At 44.5% G+C, this 21,369-nt stretch overlaps 1 protein-coding gene across 1 annotated transcript in view; it reads left to right on the forward strand.

The window, feature by feature from the left end:
• Positions 1-21,369, forward strand: part of dcc (DCC netrin 1 receptor) — a 634,145-nt gene that overhangs the window by 476,167 nt on the left and 136,609 nt on the right. Inside the window, exons 17-20 of the mRNA XM_042326405.1 lie at positions 1,080-1,318; positions 9,810-9,948; positions 16,882-16,989; positions 19,166-19,172. Coding sequence (XP_042182339.1) covers positions 1,080-1,318; positions 9,810-9,948; positions 16,882-16,989; positions 19,166-19,172 — 493 coding nt within the window. The remainder of the gene's footprint in view (positions 1-1,079; positions 1,319-9,809; positions 9,949-16,881; positions 16,990-19,165; positions 19,173-21,369) is intronic.

The raw sequence follows: 21,369 nt of genomic DNA on the forward strand, positions 1-21,369 counted from the left end.
CACTATCCCTTCACTAATCCTTCACTATCCCTTCACTATCCCTTCACTAATCCTTCACTATCCCTTCACTAATCCTTCACCAACCCTTCACTATCCCTTCACTATCCCTTCACTAACCCTTCACTATCCCTTCACTCACCCTTCACTATCTCTTCACTATCCCTTCACTATCCCTTCACTAATCCTTCACTAACCCTTCACTATCTCTTCACTATCCCTTCACTATCCCTTCACTATCTCTTCACTATCCCTTCACTAATCCTTCACTAACCCTTCACTATCTCTTCACTATCCCTTCACTATCCCTTCACTATCCCTTCACTCCCTTCACTTCACTCACCCTTCACTAATCCTTCACTATCTCTTCACTATCCCTTCACTAACCCTTCACTATCCCTTCACTAACCCTTCACTAACCCTTCACTATCTCTTCACTAACCCTTCACTATCCCTTCACTATCCCTTCACTAATCCTTCACTAATCCTTCACTATCCCTTCACTATCTCTTCACTATCCCTTCACTAATCCTTCACTAATCCTTCACTATCCCTTCACTATCTCTTCACTATCCCTTCACTATCCCTTCACTCACCCTTCACTAACCCTTCACTAACCCTTCACTAATCCTTCACTATCCCTTCACTCACCCTTCACTAACCCTTCACTATCTCTTCACTATCCCTTCACTATCCCTTCACTAACCCTTCACTCACCCTTCACTAACCCTTCACTAACCCTTCACTAACCCTTCACTAATCCTTCACTATCCCTTCACTATCCCTTCACTAATCCTTCACTATCCCTTCACTATCCCTTCACTAATCCTTCACTAACCCTTCACTAATCCTTCACTATCCCTTCACTCACCTTTCACTAACCCTTCACTATCTCTTCACTATCCCTTCACTATCCCTTCACTAACCCTTCACTCACCCTTCACTAACCCTTCACTAACCCTTCACTAACCCTTCACTATCCCTTCACTAACCCTTCACTCACCCTTCACTCACTCTTCATTCGCTGCTTCATGGCTGTTTGTTGCATGGAACGTTGCATGTCCTAACTACTCCACATCCAGACTCCATTGATCCGTCAGACGACGATCTGTTCCATCTGTTTGATAAATATCCTACTCCCATGCCAGATACGTCCACCCCCATGATCCCCCCAGTAGGTGTCCAGGCCGTGGCCCTGACCCCAGACTCTGTCAGGGTCAGCTGGGCAGACAACTCCATGACCAAGAACCAGAAGACCACTGAGGTTCGCTACTACTCCGTCAAGTGGAAGACCAGCTACTCTACTAGCGGGAAGTTCAAGGTAAGGTCATGGGTTGTGTGTGTCTCTTGGCTCACGGCTGGTTTGCTACTTCAGTTATTTTTCATTTATGTTGAAATTCTGTCGCAAGAAATTTAAATTGGTAGGGTTATATTTTTGTTGCATTATTCTATTTTTGGAAACCTGTTTTCAGAAATATTGTTTGTCTTTATTAAATCCAATGTTTATTGGTCACGTACACATATTTAGCAGATGTTATTGTGGGTGTAGCGAAACGCTTGTGTTCCTAGCTCCAGCAGTGTAGTAATATCTAACAATACGCACACATCTAAAAGGAAAATAATGGAATTAAGAAATACACTACTATCTATACAGTATTCAGACCCCTTGACTTTTTCCACATTTAAAAAAAAAAAAAAATTCTCATCAATCTATACACAATAATGACAGAACATGTTTTTTAGACAATTTTGCAAATTAATAGTTATGCAAATACATAACTATTCAGACCCTTTGCTATGAGACCTGAAATTGAGTTCAGGTGCGTCCTGTTTCCATTTATCCTCCTTGAGATGTTTATACAACTTCATTGGAGTCCACCTGTGGTCAATTCTATTGATTGGACATGGAAAGGTGCACACCTGTCTATATAAGGTCCCACAGTTGACAGTGCATGTCAGAGCAAAAACCAAGCCATGAGGTCGAAGGAATTGTCCGTAGAGCTGTGAGACAGGATTGTGTCGAGGCACATATCTGGGGAAGGGTACCAAAAAAATGTCTGCAGCATTGAAGCTCCCCAAGAACACAACGGCCTCCATGATTCTTAAATGGAAGAAGTTCTGAACCACCAAGACTCTTCCTAGAGCTGGCCGCCCGGCTAAACTGAGCAATCCGGGGAGAAGGGCCTTGGTCAGGGAGGTGACCAAGAACCCGATGGTCACTCTGACAGAGCTCCAGAGTTCCTCTGTGGAGATGGGAGAACCTTCCAGAAGGACAACCACTCCACCAATCAGGCCTTTATGTGTTTATTTATTTATTTATTTTATTTAACCTTTATGGGATCTGTAGTTCTACTCTGACAGGATGGGATCTGTAGTTCTACTCTGACAGGATGGGATCTGTAGTTCCATTCTGACAGGATGGGATCTGTAGTTCTACTCTGACAGGATGGGATCTGTAGTTCTACTCTGACAGGATGAGATCTGTAGTTCTATTCTGACAGGATGGGATCTGTAGTTCTACTCTGACAGGATGGGATCTGTAGTTCTATTCTGACAGGATTGGATCTGTAGTTCTATTCTGACAGGATGGGATCTGTAGTTCTACTCTGACATGATGGGATCTGTAGTTCTATTCTGACAGGATGGGATATGTAGTTCTACTCTGACAGGATGGGATCTGTAGTTCTATTCTGACAGGATGGGATCTGTAGTTCTATTCTGACCGGATGGGATATGTAGTTCTATTCTGACAGGATGGGATCTGTAGTTCTATTCTGACAGGATGGGATCTGTAGTTCTATTCTGACAGGATGGGATCTGTAGTTCTATTCTGACAGAATGGGATCTGTAGTTCTATTCTGACAGGATGGGATCTGTTTTATTTATTTATTTACCTTTATTTAACTAGGCAAGTCAGTTAAGAACAAATTCTTATTTACACTGACAGGCTACCAAAAGGAAAAAGGCCTCCGGCGGGGACGTGGGCCTGGTATATAAAAAAACAATTTAAAAAACCCAATATAAATATAGGACAAAACACATTTCACAACAAGAGAGACAACACTAAATAAAGGGAGACCTAAGACGTCAACCTAGCAAGGCAGCAACACATGACAACACGGCATGGTAGCAGCACAACATAACAACAAGATGGTAGAAGCACAACATGGTAGCAGCACAACATGGTAGCAGAACAACATGGCAGCAGCACAACATGGTAGCAGCACAACATGGTAGAAACACAACATTGTAGCAGCCCAACATGGTAGCAGCCCAACATGGTAGCAGAACAACATGGTAGCAGAACAACATGGTAGCAGAGCAAAACATGGTAGCAGAACAAAACATGGTAGCAGCACAAACCATGGTAGCAGAACAACATGACAACAAGATGGTAGCAGCACAACATGGTAGCAGCCCAACATGGTGGCAGCACAAAACATGGTAGCAGCACAACATAACAACAAGATGGTAGCAGCCCAACATGGTAGCAGCCCAACATGGTAGCAGCCCAACATGGTAGCAGCCCAACATGGTAGCAAGCGCAAAACATGGTAGCAGACCAACATGGTAGCAGCCCAACATGGTAGCAGCACAACATGGTGCAAACATTATCACAGTCAACAGTACAAAGGTAAAGAAGGTAGATAGAACAACACATCACACGAAGCAGCCACAACTGTCAGTAAGTGTGTCCATGATTGAGTCTTTCAATGAAGAGATTGAGATAAAAAACTAGCTGCAGCCGCTAGCTGCAGCAAACTGAAAAGACGAGCGACCCAGGGATGTGTGTGTTTTGGGGACCTTTAACAAAATGTGATTGGCAGAACAGGTGTTGTATGTGGAGGCAGAGATGACCAGTTTACAGAGGAGCATAGAGTGCAGTGATGTGTTCTATAAGGAGCATTGGTGGCAAATCTGATGGCCGAATGGTAAAGAACATCTAGCCACTCGAGAGCACCCTTACCTGCCAATCTATAAATTACGTCTCCTTAGTCTAGCATGGGTAGGATGGTCAGAAGAGAGATGACAGTAGCTACTGCCAGGTAGTGAGAGTAGAGATGACAGTAGGGAGAGTAGAGATGACAGTATCTACTGTCAGGTACTGAGAGTAGAGATGACAGTAGGGAGGGTAGAGATGACAGTAGGGAGAGTAGAGATGACAGTATCTACTGTCAGGTAGTGAGAGTGGAGATGACAGTAGCTACTGCCAGGTAGAGATGACAGTAGGGAGAGTAGAGATGACAGTAGGGAGAGTAGAGATGACAGTAGCTACTTCCAGGTAGGGAGAGTAGAGATGACAGTAGGGAGGGTAGAAATGACAGTATCTACTGTCAGGTAGTGAGAGTGGAGATGACAGTAGCTACTGCCAGGTAGAGATGACAGTAGGGAGAGTAGAGATGACAGTAGGGAGAGTAGAGATGACAGTAGCTACTTCCAGGTAGGGAGAGTAGAGATGACAGTAGTGAGAGTAGAGATGATAGTAGCTACTGTCAGGTAGTGAGAGTAGAGATGACAGTAGTGAGAGTAGAGATGACAGTAGTGAGAGTAGAGATGACAGTAGCTACTGCCAGGTAGTGAGAGTAGAGATGACAGCAGCTACTGCCGGGTGGGGGAGAGTAGAGATGACAGTAGCTCTGGAGAGAGAGAGAGAGAGAGAGAGAGAGAGAGAGAGAGAGAGAGAAGCATCAACCAGTGGGTCTTGTGACGGGTTTACAGAGATGACCAGTTTACAGAGGAGTATAGAGTGCAGTGATGTGTCCTATACGGAGCATTGGTGGCAAATCTGATGGCCGAATGGTAAAGAACATCTAGCCGCTCGAGAGCACCCTTACCTGCCAATCTATAAATTGTGTCTCTGTAATCTAGCTTGGGTAGGATGGTTATCTGAATCAGGGTTAGTTTGGCAGCTGGGGTGAAAGAGGAGCGATTACGATGGAGGAAACCTGAAGAAATTCGGCTTGTCACCAAAAGCACTCACAAACTTCTACAGATGCACAATCGAGAGCATCCTGTCGGGCTGTATCACCGCCTGGTATGGCAACTGCTCCGCCCACAACCGTAAGGCTCTCCAGAGGGTAGTGAGTTCTGCACAACGCATCACCGGGGGCAAACTACCTGCCCTCCAGGACACCTACACCACCCGATGTCACAGGAAGGCCATGAAGATCATCAAGGACAACAACCACCCGAGCCACTGCCTGTTCACCCCGCTATCATCCAGAAGGCGAGGTCAGTACGGGTGCATCAAAGCGGGGACCGAGAGACTGAAAAACAGCTTCTATCTCAAGGCCATCAGACTGTTAAACAGCCACCACTAACATTGAGTGGCTGCTGCGAACATACTGACTCAACTCCAGCCACTTTAATAATGGAAATGGATGGAAATGGATGTAAAATATATCACTAGCCACTTTAAACAATACTACTTAATATAATGTTTACATACCCTACATTACTCATCTCATATGTACATGTATATACTGTACTCTATCATCTACTGCATCTTTATGTAATACATGTATCACTAGCCACTTTAAACTATGCCACTTTGTTTACATACCCTACATTACTCATCTCATATGTATATACTGTACTCTATACTATCTACTGCATCTTGCCTATGCCGTTCTGTACCATCACTCATTCAGATATCTTTATGTACATATTATTTATCCCTTTACAGTTGTGTGTATAAGGTAGTAGTTTTGGAATTGTTAGTTAGATTACTCATTGGTTATTACTGCATTGTCAGAACTAGAAGCACAAGCATTTCGCTAAACTCGCATTAACGTCCGCTAACCATGTGTATGTGACAAATACATTTGATTTGATTTGATTTGAAACCAAATCTAGATTTAACTTTAGCCTGCAGCTTTGATTTTGGGGAATCATCTGCATGTAAATGGATGAGCGAGCTTACTACTCCCTGAGCTATGTTGTTGATATAAATTGAGAAGAGCATGGGACCTAGGATTGAGCCTTGGGGTATTCCCTTGGTGACAGGCAGTGGCTGAGACAGCAGATGTTGCACTCTTTGAGAGAGGTAGTTAGCAAACCAGGCCAAAGACCCCTCAGAGACACAAATACTCCTTAGCTGGCCCACAAGAATGGAATGGTCTACCGTATCAAAAGCTCAATAAATATAGCAGCACAACATTGATTAGAATCAATGGCAATGGTGACATCATTGAGGACCTTCAAGGTTCCAGTGACACATCCATAACCTGAGCGGAAACCAGATTACATACCAGAGAGAACACTATAGACATCAAGAAAGCCAGTCAGTTGATTATCAAATCGTTTTTCCAACACTTTTAATAAACAGGGCAAAATAGAAATAGGCCTATAACAGTTAGGATCAGCTTGATCTCCCCCTTTAAATAAAGGATGAACCGTGGCTGCCTTCCAAGCAATGGGAACCTCCCCAGAAAGGAGAGACAGGTTAAAAAGGTTAGAGATAGTGTAACGCCTTTCCTCTTCCTCTTCTGAGGAAGAGTAGCAAGGATCGGACCAATACGCAGAGTGGTAAGTGTTCATCTTGGTTTTTTATAAGAACACTGAACAAAACAATAAACGACAACGTGACAAAACAAAACCGAAACAGTTCCGTGTGGAAACAAACACTGACACAGAAAATAATCCCCCACAACTCAAAAGTGAAAACAGGCTACCTAAGTATGATTCTCAATCAGGGACAACGATTGACAGCTGCCTCTGATTGAGAACCATACCAGGCCGAACACAGAAAATCCCAAATCATAGACAAACTAACATAGACAACCCACCCCACTCACGCCCTGACCATACTAAAACAAAGACATAACAAAGGAACTAAGGTCAGAACGTGACAGATAGGCTTGGTGATGATAGGGGCAGCAACCTTAAAGAAGAAATGGTCTAAACCTTCTGACCCAATATGTTTTTGTTGGGGGTCAAGTTTAAGGAGCTCCTTTAGCACCTCAGACTCAGTGACTGCCTGCAGGGAGAAACTTTGTAGCGGGGCAGGGGAAATAGAAGGAGGAGCATCAGGGATAGTCGCATTAGAAGGGGTGGGAGATGAGGAAATGTTGGACGGGCAAGGAGGCATGGCTGAGTCAAATAGGAATCCTGACTTAATGAAGTGGTGATTAAAGAGCTCAGCCATGTGCTTCATGTCAGTAACAACCACATCATCAACATTAAGGGACATGGGCAGCTGTGAGGAGGAGGGTTTATTCTCCAGGTCTTTAACCGTTTTCCAGAACTTCTCGGGGTTCGACCCACAGAGAGAGAACTGCTCCTTAAAGTAACTAACTTTGGCCTTCTGGATAGCCTGAGTGAACTTATTTCACATTTGTCTGAATGAGAGCCAGTCAGCCTGAGTACATGTGTGCTGAGCATTTCGCCAAATGCAATTCTGGAGGTGGAGTAACTCTGCCCGGTTGAACGAGGGGGCTGAACCTGTTTTTAAATCTCTTTTTTTTATGGGGAAGTGTTTGTTAACAATACCACTGAAAATATCAAAAAAGAAGGTTCAAGCGTCTTCGACAGAAGGGATCGAGCTGATTCTATACCATTTTACACAGGCAAGTTCAGACTTAGTGTAAGGGGCCAGGAGAGAGCTTAGGGCAGGCAGGGTACAGGCCGGTGCTGATGGAGGACGATAGCACCCAGCAACAGTCAACACAGAGCTATTTGAAAGTTTAATGATTAAAACCAGCAAATCAAATTGTTTGGGGACAGACTTGGTGGAGACAACCGAGCATGGAAGGTGATCCTTGGTTAAAGATTGCCACTCCCCCACCTTCGGAAGACCTGTCTTGCCGAAAAAGGTTATAATCAGAAAGGTTAACATCAGTATTCAAAACACTGTTCCTTAACCACGTCTCAGTAATGACCAACACAGCTGGATTGGAGCTGTGAACCCACACTTTCAATTGATCCATTTTAGGTAATAAGCTTCTAGTGTTAACGTGCAGAAACCCCAGGCTTTTACAAGAGCAGAAATCAGTGAAGCAGATATCAGAGCACAAGTCAGAATTGGGGCTAGCAACAGTAGATGGGCCAGGGTGTACATGCACATTTCCAGATATCATCAGTAGTAATACAATCAAGGCACGGCAGAGGACAGGGAGAGCTCTGCAGTGCTGATATATGACATCTGAATGTGCATCAGATGGCAACAAGATCATATTGTACAGCAATTTCATCAGGTAACATGAATACAAACTGGCGAGAGGTGGTTAGAATAGGATGGGAGGACAAAAGTCAGTGTAACCAATAGAGAGTCTGAGTCCCGAGTGTGGGGACAAACATAGTCTGTCCCACGGTTGGGTGAAGAAAGTTTGTAGTCAACGAAGTATGCAGGAGTCATGAGGCAAATAGAAAAATAGCAAAATGTACCATTTTTATTTTATTTTTATATATAACGACTTGGGGCTAGCCATTGTAAGTTCAGAGCGGCCAGATAGAAGCCACTCCTCAGTAAAAGGCACATGACAGCCTGCTTGGAGTTTGCCAAAAGGCACCTGTCTGGCCACTCTCAGACAATGAGAAACAAAATTCTCTGATCTGATGAAACCAAGATTGAACTCTTTGGCCTGAATGCCAAGAGTCACATCTGGAGGAAACCTGGCACCATCCCTACGGTGAAGCATGGTGTTGGCAGCATCATCTTGTGGGGATGTTTTTCAGTGGCAGGGACTGGGAGACTAGTCAGGATGGGGGGAAAAAGAACGGAGCAAAGTACAGAGAGATCCTTGATGAAAACCTGGAGATGATCAATTGATCTCAAATTAGGTATTTTTTCTGTTTTTTATTTTTAATACATTTGCAAAAATTTCTAAAAAACCTCTTTTCACTTTGTCGTTATTGGGTATTGTGATGTCATTATAGGGTATTGTGATGTCATTATGGGGTATTGTCATGTCATTATAGGGTATTGTGATGTCATTATGGGGTATTGTGTGTAGATTGATGAAGGGGAAAATACTATTTTATCCATTTTAGAATAAGGCTGTAACACATCAAAATGTGGAAAAAGTCAAAAGGTCTGAATACTTTCTGAATGTCACTGTACTTATGAAATGAACCGGTTGTGACTCGGGTGGCTGAGGTCCTTGATGATCTTTTTGTCCTTCCTGTGACATCGGGTGCTATAGGTGTCCTGGGGGGCAGGTAGTTTGCCCTCTGGAGAGTCCTATGGTTGCGGACGGTACAATTGCCGTACCAGGCGGTGTGATACAGGATGCTCTCAATGGTGCATCTGTAAAATTTTGTGAGGGTCTTAGGGGCCAAGCCAAATTTCTTCAGCCTTTCCTGAGGTTGATGAGGTGCTCCTTCTTCACTACACTGTCTGTGTGTTTGGACCATTTCAGATTGTCAGTATTTTACACTGTGTGATGATGGCCAGTATTGTGTTCACCCAGCAGGCAGAACTGGTTGATTTAAACTACCGGCTCAATGAGGACCTGCTGTGGGGTTATTGCTCATTAAAAAAACAGTTTTTGAGCTCTAATGTTCCTAGACAGTCTCCCTTTTTTAACTAGGCAAGTCAGTTAAGAACAAATTCTTATTTTCATTGACGGCCTACGGAGGTGGGTTAACTGCCTTGTTCAGGGGGCAGAACGACACATTTTTACCTTGTTATCTCGGGGATTCGTGCTGTGCTCTCCCTACTGATCTCGTCATTTGATTTGATATATTTTTGGGGGGCAAAACCTTTTAATAGTTAAAAAGTACAAAGCCCAAAGGACAATGAGACCGTTATACACCGATGGGGTCCTCTGTCTGGCAGAATAGTTTTGATGTTATGTTCTTTCTGTCTCTAGTCTGCAGACACTACAGCCCTCAGCCACACCGTCACTGGCCTCAAACCCAACACCATGTATGAGTTTGCTGTCATGGTCACCAAGGGCCGTAAGTCCAGCACGTGGAGTATGACAGCTCACGCCACTACGTACGAAGCAGGTGAGGAGCTCTGTCTTTTCTCAACCTCGACCCCCCCCCCCTCTCTCGCTCTCTTGTTGTCTTTTCTCGTTGTCTTTCTCTCTCTCTCTCTCTCTCTCTCTCTCTCTCTCTCTCTCTCGTTGTCTTTCACTCTCTCTCGTTGTCTCTCTCTCTCTCTCTCACTCTCTCTTGTTGTCTTTCTCTCTCTCTCTCTCACTCTCTTGTTGTCTTTCTCTCTCTCTTTCTCTCTCTCACTAAAGTTTAGCGTAAATTATTTGATAAGTCATTACTTTATTACATTGCTAACATTTTCTTAACATTTGTCATAATTAGTTAAAGCAATGAATTTGTATCAGCTCTCGTCGGACTGCATATTTTCAGACATTTTTATTCAAATCTGAAAACGTTGTGAAGCCACGCCCATTTTCTGAAGAATTGTATTATGGGCCCTAAAAGCACGGAAATAGTGTCCACTGCTTGTATACATGGAAGATGAAGAAAATGGAAGAACAACAGCATGTGAACCCTTTGTAATGACCTGGATTTCTGCATCAATTGGTCATCACATTTGATCTGATCTTCATCTAGGTCACAACAACAGACAAACACAGTCCACGTAAACTAATAACACACAAACTATTGATGTCTTTATTGAACACACCGTGTAAACATTCACAGTGCAGGGTGGGAAAAGTATGTGAACCCTTGGATTTAATAACTGGTTGACCCTCCTTTGCCAGCAATAACCTCAACCAAACGTTTTCTGTAGTTGTGGATCAGACCTGTAACAACGGTCAGGAGGAATTTTGGACCATTCCTCTTTACAAAACTGTTTCAGTTCACCAATATTCTTGGGATGTCTGGTGTGAACCGCTCTCTTGAGGTCATGCCACAGCATCTCAATCGGGTTGAGGTCAGGACTGACTGGGCCACTCCAGAAGGCGTATTGTTGATTTACTTCTGTGTTTTGGGTCATTGTCCTGTTACATCACCCATCTTCTGTCGAGCTTCAATTGGCAGACAGATAGCCTAACATTTCCTAGCAAAATGTCTTGATAAACTCGGGAATTCATTTTTCCGTCGATGGTGTCCTCCCATGAACACCATTCTTGTTAAGTGTTTTACGTATCGTAGACTCATCAACAGAGATGTTAGCATGTTCCAGAGATTTCTGTAAGTCCTGAGCTGACACTAGGATTCTTCTTAACCTCATTGAGCATTCTGTGCTGTGCTCTTGCAGTTATCTTTGCAGGATGGCCATTCCTAGGGAGAGCAGCAACCGTGCTGAAATTATAGACAATTTGTCTTACTGTGGACTGACTTTTAGAGATACTTTTGTGACCTTTTCCAGCTTCATGCAAGTCAACAATTCTTAATCTTAGGTCTTCTGAGATGTCTTTGTTCGAGGCATGGTTCACATCAGGCAATGCTTCTTGTGAATAGCAAACTCAACTTTTGTGAGTGTTTTTTATAGGGCAAGGCAGCTCTAACCAACATCTCCAATCTCGTCTCATTGATTGGACTCCAGGTTAGCGAACTCCTGACTCCCATTAGCTTTTGAGGAAGTCATTATCCAAGGGGTTCACATACTTTTTCCAACCTACACTGTGAGTGTTTAAAGGGTAGCCTAGTGGTTAGAGTGTTGGACTAGTAACCAGCAGGTAGCCTAGTGGTTAGAGTGTTGGACTAGTAACCAGCAGGTAGCCTAGTGGTTAGAGTGTTGGACTAGTAACCAGCAGGTAGCCTAGTGGTTAGAGTGTTGGACTAGTAACCAGCAGGTAGCCTAGTGGTTAGAGTGTTGGACTAGTAACCAGCAGGTAGCCTAGTGGTTAGAGTGTAGAGGCGGCAAGGTAGCCTAGTGGTTAGAGTGTAGAGGCGGCAGGGTAGCCTAGTGGTTAGAGTGTTGGACTAGTAACCAGCAGGTAGCCTAGTGGTTAGAGTGTAGAGGAGGCAGGGTAGCCTAGTGGTTAGAGTGTAGAGGCGGCAAGGTAGCCTAGTGGTTAGAGTGTAGAGGTGGCAGGGTAGCCTAGTGGTTAGAGTGTTGGACTAGTAACCAGCAGGTAGCCTAGTGGTTAGAGTGTTGAGGTGGCAGGGTAGCCTAGTGGTTAGAGTGTTGGACTAGTAACCAGCAGGTAGCCTAGTGGTTAGAGTGTTGGACTAGTAACCAGCAGGTAGCCTAGTGGTTAGAGTGTTGGACTAGTAACCAGCAGGTAGCCTAGTGGTTAGAGTATTGGACTAGTAACCAGCAGGTAGCCTAGTGGTTAGAGTGTAGAGGCGGCAAGGTAGCCTAGTGGTTAGAGTGTAGAGGTGGCAGGGTAGCCTAGTGGTTAGAGTGTTGGACTAGTAACCAGCAGGTAGCCTAGTGGTTAGAGTGTTGGACTAGTAACCGCAAGGTTGCAAGTTCATATCCCTGAGCTGACAAGGTACACATCTGTTGTTCTGCCCCTGAACAGGCAGTTAACCCACTGTTCCTAGGCTGTCATTGAAAATAAGAATTTGTTCTTAACTGACTTGCCTAGTTAAATAAAGGTAAAAAAATTATAAATATATAGACAAGGAAAATACAGTAATTAGTTTAAGCACACTGTGTGTGTCTATTGCTGTGACTTAGATGAAGATCAGATCAAATTTGATGACCAATTTAAGCAGAAATCCTGGTTCCCTCCTGGAATAAACTGGTCCTGCTGCATGGCTAGGAGGGAACCAGGATTCACACTCACATCATTTTTTCTTATATAACTGAAAACAAAATTCTGCACAAAATAATTGCACCGGCTTGTGGAGACAGACAGCACATTTTGTTTTACAGATCCAGATCCATTGTGTCAAATCGGTTCTACGTCAGTTATAGGATTAACGACGTGAGGACTTTGCTTAGTCACACGACTAAGGCTACGTTAACACAGGCAGACCCATTTAGATTTTGTTTCACACTAATTCTCACTAATTGGACAAAATATCAGCGTTGGGCTACCTGTGTAAACGCAGTCTTAGAGCCTCTGTTTGGTCATTAAAGGACAGCGTCTTTTAAATGACCTGACCTAGTTCAGATCACTAGCAGGTTTTAATCAGCTTTGTCGCCATGCAGGCTCTGTTAGAAGGAATGTTCTCTGATAAACCCCTGACCCCCTAGTCTCCCTCACATAATCTATCACAATTACTGAGAACATCATAGGAGTCCTGACACTTGTTTGGACTATGTTGGCTAGTGATAGCTTTTAACATTGTTTGGGTCTGCGTCCCAAATGGAACCCTATTCCCTATATAGTGCACTACTTTAGACCAGAGCCCTATGGAACCCTATTCCCTATATAGTGCACTACTTTAGACCAGAGCCCTATGGAACCCTATTCCCTATATAGTGCACTACTTTAGACCAGAGCCCAATGGAACCCTATTCCCTATATAGTGCACTACTTTAGACCAGAGCCCTATGGAACCCTATTCCCTATATAGTGCACTACTTTAGACCAGAGCCCAATGGAACCCTATTCCCTATATAGTGCACTACTTTAGACCAGAGCCCTATGGAACCCTATTCCCTATATAGTGCACTACTTTAGACCAGAGCCCTATGGAACCCTATTCCCTATATAGTACACTACTTTAGACCAGAGCCCTATGGAACCCTATTCCCTATATAGTGCACTACTTTAGACCAGAGGCCTATGGAACCCTATTCCCTATATATAGTGCACTACTTTAGACCAGAGCCCTATTCCCTATATAGTACACTACTTTAGACCAGAGCCCAATAGAACCCTATTCCCTATATAGGACACTACTTTAGACCAGAGCCCTATGGAACCCTATTCCCTATATATAGTGCACTACTTTAGACCAGAGCCCTATTCCCTATTCCCTATAGTACACTACTTTAGACCAGAGCCCTATAGAACCCTATTCCCTATATAGGACACTACTTTAGACCAGAGCCCTATAGAACCCTATTCCCTATATAGTACACTACTTTAGACCAGAGCCCAATAGAACCCTATTCCCTATATAGGACACTACTTTAGACCAGAGCCCTATGGAACCCTATTCCCTATATATAGTGCACTACTTTAGACCAGAGCCCTATTCCCTATATAGTACACTACTTTAGACCAGAGCCCTATAGAACCCTATTCCCTATATAGGACACTACTTTAGACCAGAGCCCTATAGAACCCTATTCCCTATATAGTTCACTACTTTAGACCAGAGCCCAATAGAACCCTATTCCCTATATAGGACACTACTTTAGACCAGAGCCCTATTCCCTATATAGTACACTACTTTAGACCAGAGCCCTATAGAACCCTATTCCCTATATAGGACACTACTTTAGACCAGATCCCTATGGAACCCTATTCCCTATATAGTGCACTACTTTAGACCAGAGCCCTATAGAACCCTATTCCCTATATAGTGCACTACTTTGGACCAGAGCCTTATTCCCTATATAGTACACTACTTTAGACCAGAGCCCTATGGAACCCTATTCCCTATATAGTGCACTACTTTAGACCAGAGCCCTATAGAACCCTATTCCCTATATAGTGCACTACTTTAGACCAGAGCCTTATTCCCTATATAGTACACTACTTTAGACCAGAGCCCTATAGAACCCTATTCCCTATATAGGACACTACTTTAGACCAGAGCCCTATGGAACCCTATTCCCTATATATAGTGCACTACTTTAGACCAGAGCCCTATTCCCTATTCCCTATAGTACACTACTTTAGACCAGAGCCCTATAGAACCCTATTCCCTATATAGGACACTACTTTAGACCAGAGCCCTATGGAACCCTATTCCCTATATGGTGCACTACTTTAGACCAGAGCCCTATAGAACCCTATTCCCTATATAGACTACTTCAGACCAGAGCCTTATTCCCTATATAGTACACTACTTTAGACCAGAGCCCTATGGAACCCTATTCCCTATATAGTGCACTACTTTAGACCAGAGCCCTATAGAACCCTATTCCCTATATAGTGCACTACTTTAGACCAGAGCCTTATTCCCTATATAGTACACTACTTTAGACCAGAGCCCTATGGAACCCTATTCCCTATATAGTACACTACTTTAGACCAGAGCCCTATGGAACCCTATTCCCTATATAGTACACTACTTTAGACCAGAGCCCAATAGAACCCTATTCCCTATATAGGACACTACTTTAGACCAGAGCCCTATGGAACCCTATTCCCTATATATAGTGCACTACTTTAGACCAGAGCCCTATTCCCTATATAGTACACTACTTTAGACCAGAGCCCTATAGAACCCTATTCCCTATATAGGACACTACTTTAGACCAGAGCCCTATGGAACCCTATTCCCTATATAGTGCACTACTTTAGACCAGAGCCCTATAGAACCCTATTCCCTATATAGTGCACTACTTCAGACCAGAGCCTTATTCCCTATATAGTACACTACTTTAGACCAGAGCCCTATGGAACCCTATTCCCTATATAGTGCACTACTTTAGACCAGAGCCCTATAGAACCCTATTCCCTATATAGTGCACTACTTTAGACCAGAGCCTTATTCCCTATATAGTACACTACTTTAGACCAGAGCCCTATAGAACCCTATTCCCTATATAGGACACTACTTTAGACCAGGGCCCTATAGAACCCTATTCCCTATATAGTACACTACTTTAGACCAGAGCCCAATAGAACCCTATTCCCTATATAGGACAGTACTTTAGACCAGAGCCCTATGGAACCCTATTCCCTATATATAGTGCACTACTTTAGACCAGAGCCCTATTCCCTATATAGTACACTACTTTAGACCAGAGCCCTATAGAACCCTATTCCCTATATAGGACACTACTTTAGACCAGAGCCCTATAGAACCCTATTCCCTATATAGTGCACTACTTTAGACCAGAGCCTTATTCCCTATATAGTACACTACTTTAGACCAGAGCCCTATAGAACCCTATTCCCTATATAGGACACTACTTTAGACCAGAGCCCTATAGAACCCTATTCCCTATATAGTACACTACTTTAGACCAGAGCCTTATTCCTATATAGTACACTACTTTAGACCAGAGCCCTATAGAACCCTATTCCCTATATAGTACACTACTTTAGACCAGAGCCTTATAGAACCCTATTCCCTATATAGTACACTACTTTAGACCAGAGCCCTATAGAACCCTATTCCCTATATATAGTGCACTACTTTAGACCAGAGCCCTATAGAACCCTATTCCCTATATATAGTGCACTACTTTAGACCAGAGCCCTATAGAACCCTATTCCCTATATAGGACACTACTTCAGACCCCAACCCATTGTGCACTAAAAGGGAAGAGGGCAGTACAGTATGTAGGGAATATGGTGCTGTACTGTTAAACTGTTCTTGAAACGTGTGTTTTGTTATTGATTGCTTTTCAGAAACACATAAATAACAAGCAAAAAGATATGAAACGTGTTGGAAATGGAAACACAGGAACCTATGTTTTTGGTTTGATCTTTGAACAAACCTTTTCAATTACAAAAACAGCTCAACTGTTCTATGGGGATGTGAATTCCTGTGGTCTTATAAACAAAGACGTTGATGTTTTCATTTCATTTCATGCAGCTCCAGCATTGTTTTCAGGAGAGATCGAGAGCTGGTCTCAGATCATGTGTAGGCTGTGTTTATGATTTAGCTTCAACATTTGTGTTTCTAGCCACAGGAGAGAACGCGCTAGGCGCACGTGGACTCTCTGTTTATGCTGTTAATGGAAACCAGCATACATGTTCGGTAGCCTTGATTTCCCCAAAACACCTCCAGAAACAACTAACTTGTTACTAACAACTAACAGAATTAGCACACGTGTCGTTGGTGGTATAAACTTGACGCCCTGATCTCTACTTCCTGTTCCTCGCCACTCCTGATTGGCTGAAACTTGTCATTTCCTTTCTCTCTCTTTACCTGATTGGTTGACAGCTCCCAGCTCTGCCCCTAAGGACCTGACGGTGATCAGCAGGGAGGGAAGACCCAGAGCCATCCTGATCAGCTGGCAACCCCCCATGGAGGCTAACGGACGAGTCATGGGTAAGAAGAACTGCCGTCCCCGGTTAGACTGTTATTTAGTTAGCCTGAGTGTGCCCCTAACCACGCCCATAACCACGCCCCTAATCATGCCCCTAACCACGCCCCGAATCACGCCCATTAAACATGCCCATGACCACTTCCCTAACCGAACCCCTAACCACGCCCTTAAACACGCCCCTAACCACGCCCTAGCCACACCCCTAACCACACATCCTAACTATGCCTTAACAACACCCCTAACCACCCCCCTAACCACGCCCCCTAACCGCGCCCCTAACAGCGCCCTTAACCATGCCCCACACCAAGGCACTAACCACGCCCCTAACAACGCACCTAACAACACCCCTAACCCCCTCTTCCCTGGCTGTAATGTAGCCTGGGTCACAGATCTGTTTTGGCATGATAATGAGTGACAAGGAGTTGGGAAGACAACACAAAGAGTTGTGGGACCAACTCTGTGTGGTCCAGCCTGTCTCCCCCTCCTCCCTCTCCTTATTACACCTTCCTCCTTCCCTCCTTTCCTCCTTCCTTTCTTCCCCTCCTCTCCCCTTCACTCCTCCTCTCTCCTATCCTCCCCCTACTCCCCTCTTCTCTCCTCTTCCTCCCTCCTCCATCCTCCTCCTCCTTCTCCTCCTCCCCTTCTCCTTCATCCTCCCTTCCTCCTCCTCCATCCTCCATTCCTCATCTTCCTCCTCCTCCATCCTCCCCTCCTCCTCCTCTCCCTCTCCCTCCTCCTCCTCCTCATCTCCTCCTCTTCCTCCTCTTCCTCTTCCTAGCGAAGACTTATAGATGACCTGGAGCCAGTGAGTTTGGTGACGAATATGAAGCGAGGGCCAGCCAACGAGAGCATACAGGTCGCAGTGGTGTGTAGTATATGGGGCTTTGGTGACAAAATGGATGGCACTGTGATAGACTGCATCCGATTTGCTGAGAAGAGTGTTTGAGGCTATTTTGTAAATGACATCGCCGAAGTCAAGGATCGGTAGGATAGTCCGTTTTATGAGGGTATGTTTGGCAGCATGAGTGAAGGATGCTTTGTTGCAAAATAAGACGCCGATTCTAGATTTAATTTTGAATTGGAGATGCTTAATGTGAGTCTGGAAGGAGAGTTTACAGTCAAACCAGACACCTAGGTATTTGTAATTGTCCACATATTCTAAGTCAGGGCAGGTGCAGGCAGCGATCGGTTGAAGAGCAGTTCGAGGCCACGGAAGGAGTGTTTTATGGCATTGAAGCTCGTCTGGAGGGTTGTTAACACAGTGTCCAAAGAAGGGCCAGAAGTATACAGGATGGTGTCGTCTGCATAGAGGTGGATCAGAGACTCACCAGCAGGAAGAGCGACATCATTGATGTATATTAAGAAAAGAGTCAGCCCGAGAATTGAACCCTGTGGCACCCCCATAGAGACTGCCAGAGTTTCGGACAACAGGCCCCCCGATTTGACACACTGAACTCTGTCTGAGAAGTAGTTGGTGAACCAGGCAAGGCAGTCATTTGAGAAACCAAGGCTGTTGAGTCTGCCGATAAGAATGTGGTGATTGACAGAGTCGAAAGCCTTGGCCAGGTCGATGAATACAGCTGCACAGTAATGTCTCTTATCGATGGCGGTTATGATATCATTTAGGACCTTGAGCGTGGCTGAGGTGCACCCATGACCAGCTCGGAAACCAGATTGCATAGTGGAGAAGGTACGGTGGGATTCGAAATGGTCGGTGATCTGTTTGTTAACTTGGCTTTCGAAGACCTTAGCAAGGCAGGGCAGGATAGATTTAGGTTTGGGTCTAGAGTGTCTCCCCCATGGAAGATTGGGATGACCGCGGTGGCTTTCCAATCTCTGGGGATCTCAGATGATACGAAAGAGAGGTTGAACAGGCTAGTAATAGAGGTTGCAACAATTGCAGCGGATAATTTTTAGAAAGAAAGGGTCCAGATTGTCTAGCCCAGCTGATTTGTAGGGGTCCAGATCTTGCAACTCTTTCAGAACATCAGCTATCTGGATTTGGGTGAAAGAGAAATGGGGGAGGTTTGGGCAAGTTGCTGTGGGAGGTGCAGGGCTGTTGACCGGGGGTGGGGTAGCCAGGTGGAAAGCACCTACCTTCATCCTCCTCTTCCTTGTCCTCCTCATCCTCCTCTCCTCCTCCTCCCCTCCTCGCATCCATGTTGTAAATCTCCAGAGTCTATCTGTCCTCTGGAAAACGGAGAGTCTACCTGTCCTCTGAAACACAGTGTCTGTAATCATTGGACAGAGTCTATCTGTCCTCTGGAACACAGTGTCTGTAATCATTGGACAGAGTCTATCTGTCCTCTGAAACACAGTGTCTGTAATCATTGGACAGAGTCTATCTGTCCTCTGAAACACAGTGTCTGTAATCATTGGACAGAGTCGATCTGTCCTCTGGAACACAGTGTCTGTAATCATTGGACAGAGTCTATCTGTCCTCTGGAACACTGTGTCTGTAATCATTGGACAGAGTCTATCTGTCCTCTGAAACACAGTGTCTGTAATCATTGGACAGAGTCGATCTGTCCTCTGGAACACAGTGTCTGTAATCATTGGACAGACATCTGTCCTCTGGAACACAGTGTCTGTAATCATTGGACAGAGTCTATCTGTCCTCTGGAACACAGTGTCTGTAATCATTGGACAGAGTCTATCTGTCCTCTGGAACACAGTGTCTGTAATCATTGGACAGAGTCTATCTGTCCTCTGGAACACAGTGTCTGTAATCATTGGACAGAGTCGATCTGTCCTCTGGAACACAGTGTCTGTAATCATTGGACAGAGTCGATCTGTCCTCTGGAACACAGTGTCTGTAATCATTGGACAGAGTCTATCTGTCCTCTGGAACACAGTGTCTGTAATCATTGGACAGAGTCTATCTGTCCTCTGGAACACAGTGTCTGTAAACATTGGACAGAGTCTATCTGTCCTCTGGAACACAGTGTCTGTAATCATTGGACAGAGTCTATCTGTCCTCTGGAACACAGTGTCTGTAAACATTGGACAGAGTCGATCTGTCCTCTGGAACACAGTGTCTGTAATCATTGGACAGAGTCGATCTGTCCTCTGGAACACAGTGTCTGTAATCATTGGACAGAGTCGATCTGTCCTCTGGAACACAGTGTCTGTAATCATTGGACAGAGTCGATCTGTCCTCTGGAACACAGTGTCTGTAATCATTGGACAGAGTCTATCTGTCCTCTGGAACACAGTGTCTGTAATCATTGGACAGAGTCTATCTGTCCTCTGAAACACAGTGTCTGTAATCATTGGACAGAGTCTATCTGTCCTCTGAAACACAGTGTCTGTAATCATTGGACAGAGTCGATCTGTCCTCTGGAACACAGTGTCTGTAATCATTGGACAGAGTCTATCTGTCCTCTGGAACACAGTGTCTGTAAACATTGGACAGAGTCGATCTGTCCTCTGGAACACAGTGTCTGTAATCATTGGACAGAGTCTATCTGTCCTCTGGAACACAGTGTCTGTAATCATTTGACAGAGTCGATCTGTCCTCTGGAACACAGTGTCTGTAATCATTGGACAGAGTCTATCTGTCCTCTGGAACACAGTGTCTGTAATCATTGGACAGAGTCTATCTGTCCTCTGAAACACAGTGTCTGTAATCATTGGACAGAGTCGATCTGTCCTCTGGAACACAGTGTCTGTAATCATTGGACAGAGTCTGTCTGTCCTCTGGAACACAGTGTCTGTAATCATTGGACAGAGTCAATCTGTCCTCTGGAACACAGTGTCTGTAATCATTGGACAGAGTCTATCCGTCCTCTGGAACACAGTGTCTGTAATCATTGGACAGAGTCTATCTGTCCTCTGGAACACAGTGTCTGTAATCATTGGACAGAGTCTATCTGTCCTCTGGAACACAGTGTCTGTAAACATTGGACAGAGTCGATCTGTCCTCTGGAACACAGTGTCTGTAATCATTGGACAGAGTCGATCTGTCCTCTGGAACACAGTGTCTGTAATCATTGGACAGAGTCTATCTGTCCTCTGGAACACAGTGTCTGTAATCATTGGACAGAGTCTATCTGTCCTCTGGAACACAGTGTCTGTAATCATTGGACAGAGTCTATCTGTCCTCTGGAACACAGTGTCTGTAATCATTGGACAGAGTCGATCTGTCCTCTGGAACACAGTGTCTGTAATCATTGGACAGAGTCGATCTGTCCTCTGGAACACAGTGTCTGTAATCATTGGACAGAGTCGATCTGTCCTCTGGAACACAGTGTCTGTAATCATTGGACGGAGTCGATCTGTCCTCTGGAACACAGTGTCTGTAATCATTGGACAGAGTCTATCTGTCCTCTGGAACACAGTGTCTGTAATCATTGGACAGAGTCTATCTGTCCTCTGGAACA

Source organism: Oncorhynchus tshawytscha, linkage group LG09 (assembly GCF_018296145.1).
Source record: "Oncorhynchus tshawytscha isolate Ot180627B linkage group LG09, Otsh_v2.0, whole genome shotgun sequence".
NCBI lineage: Eukaryota > Metazoa > Chordata > Actinopteri > Salmoniformes > Salmonidae > Oncorhynchus > Oncorhynchus tshawytscha.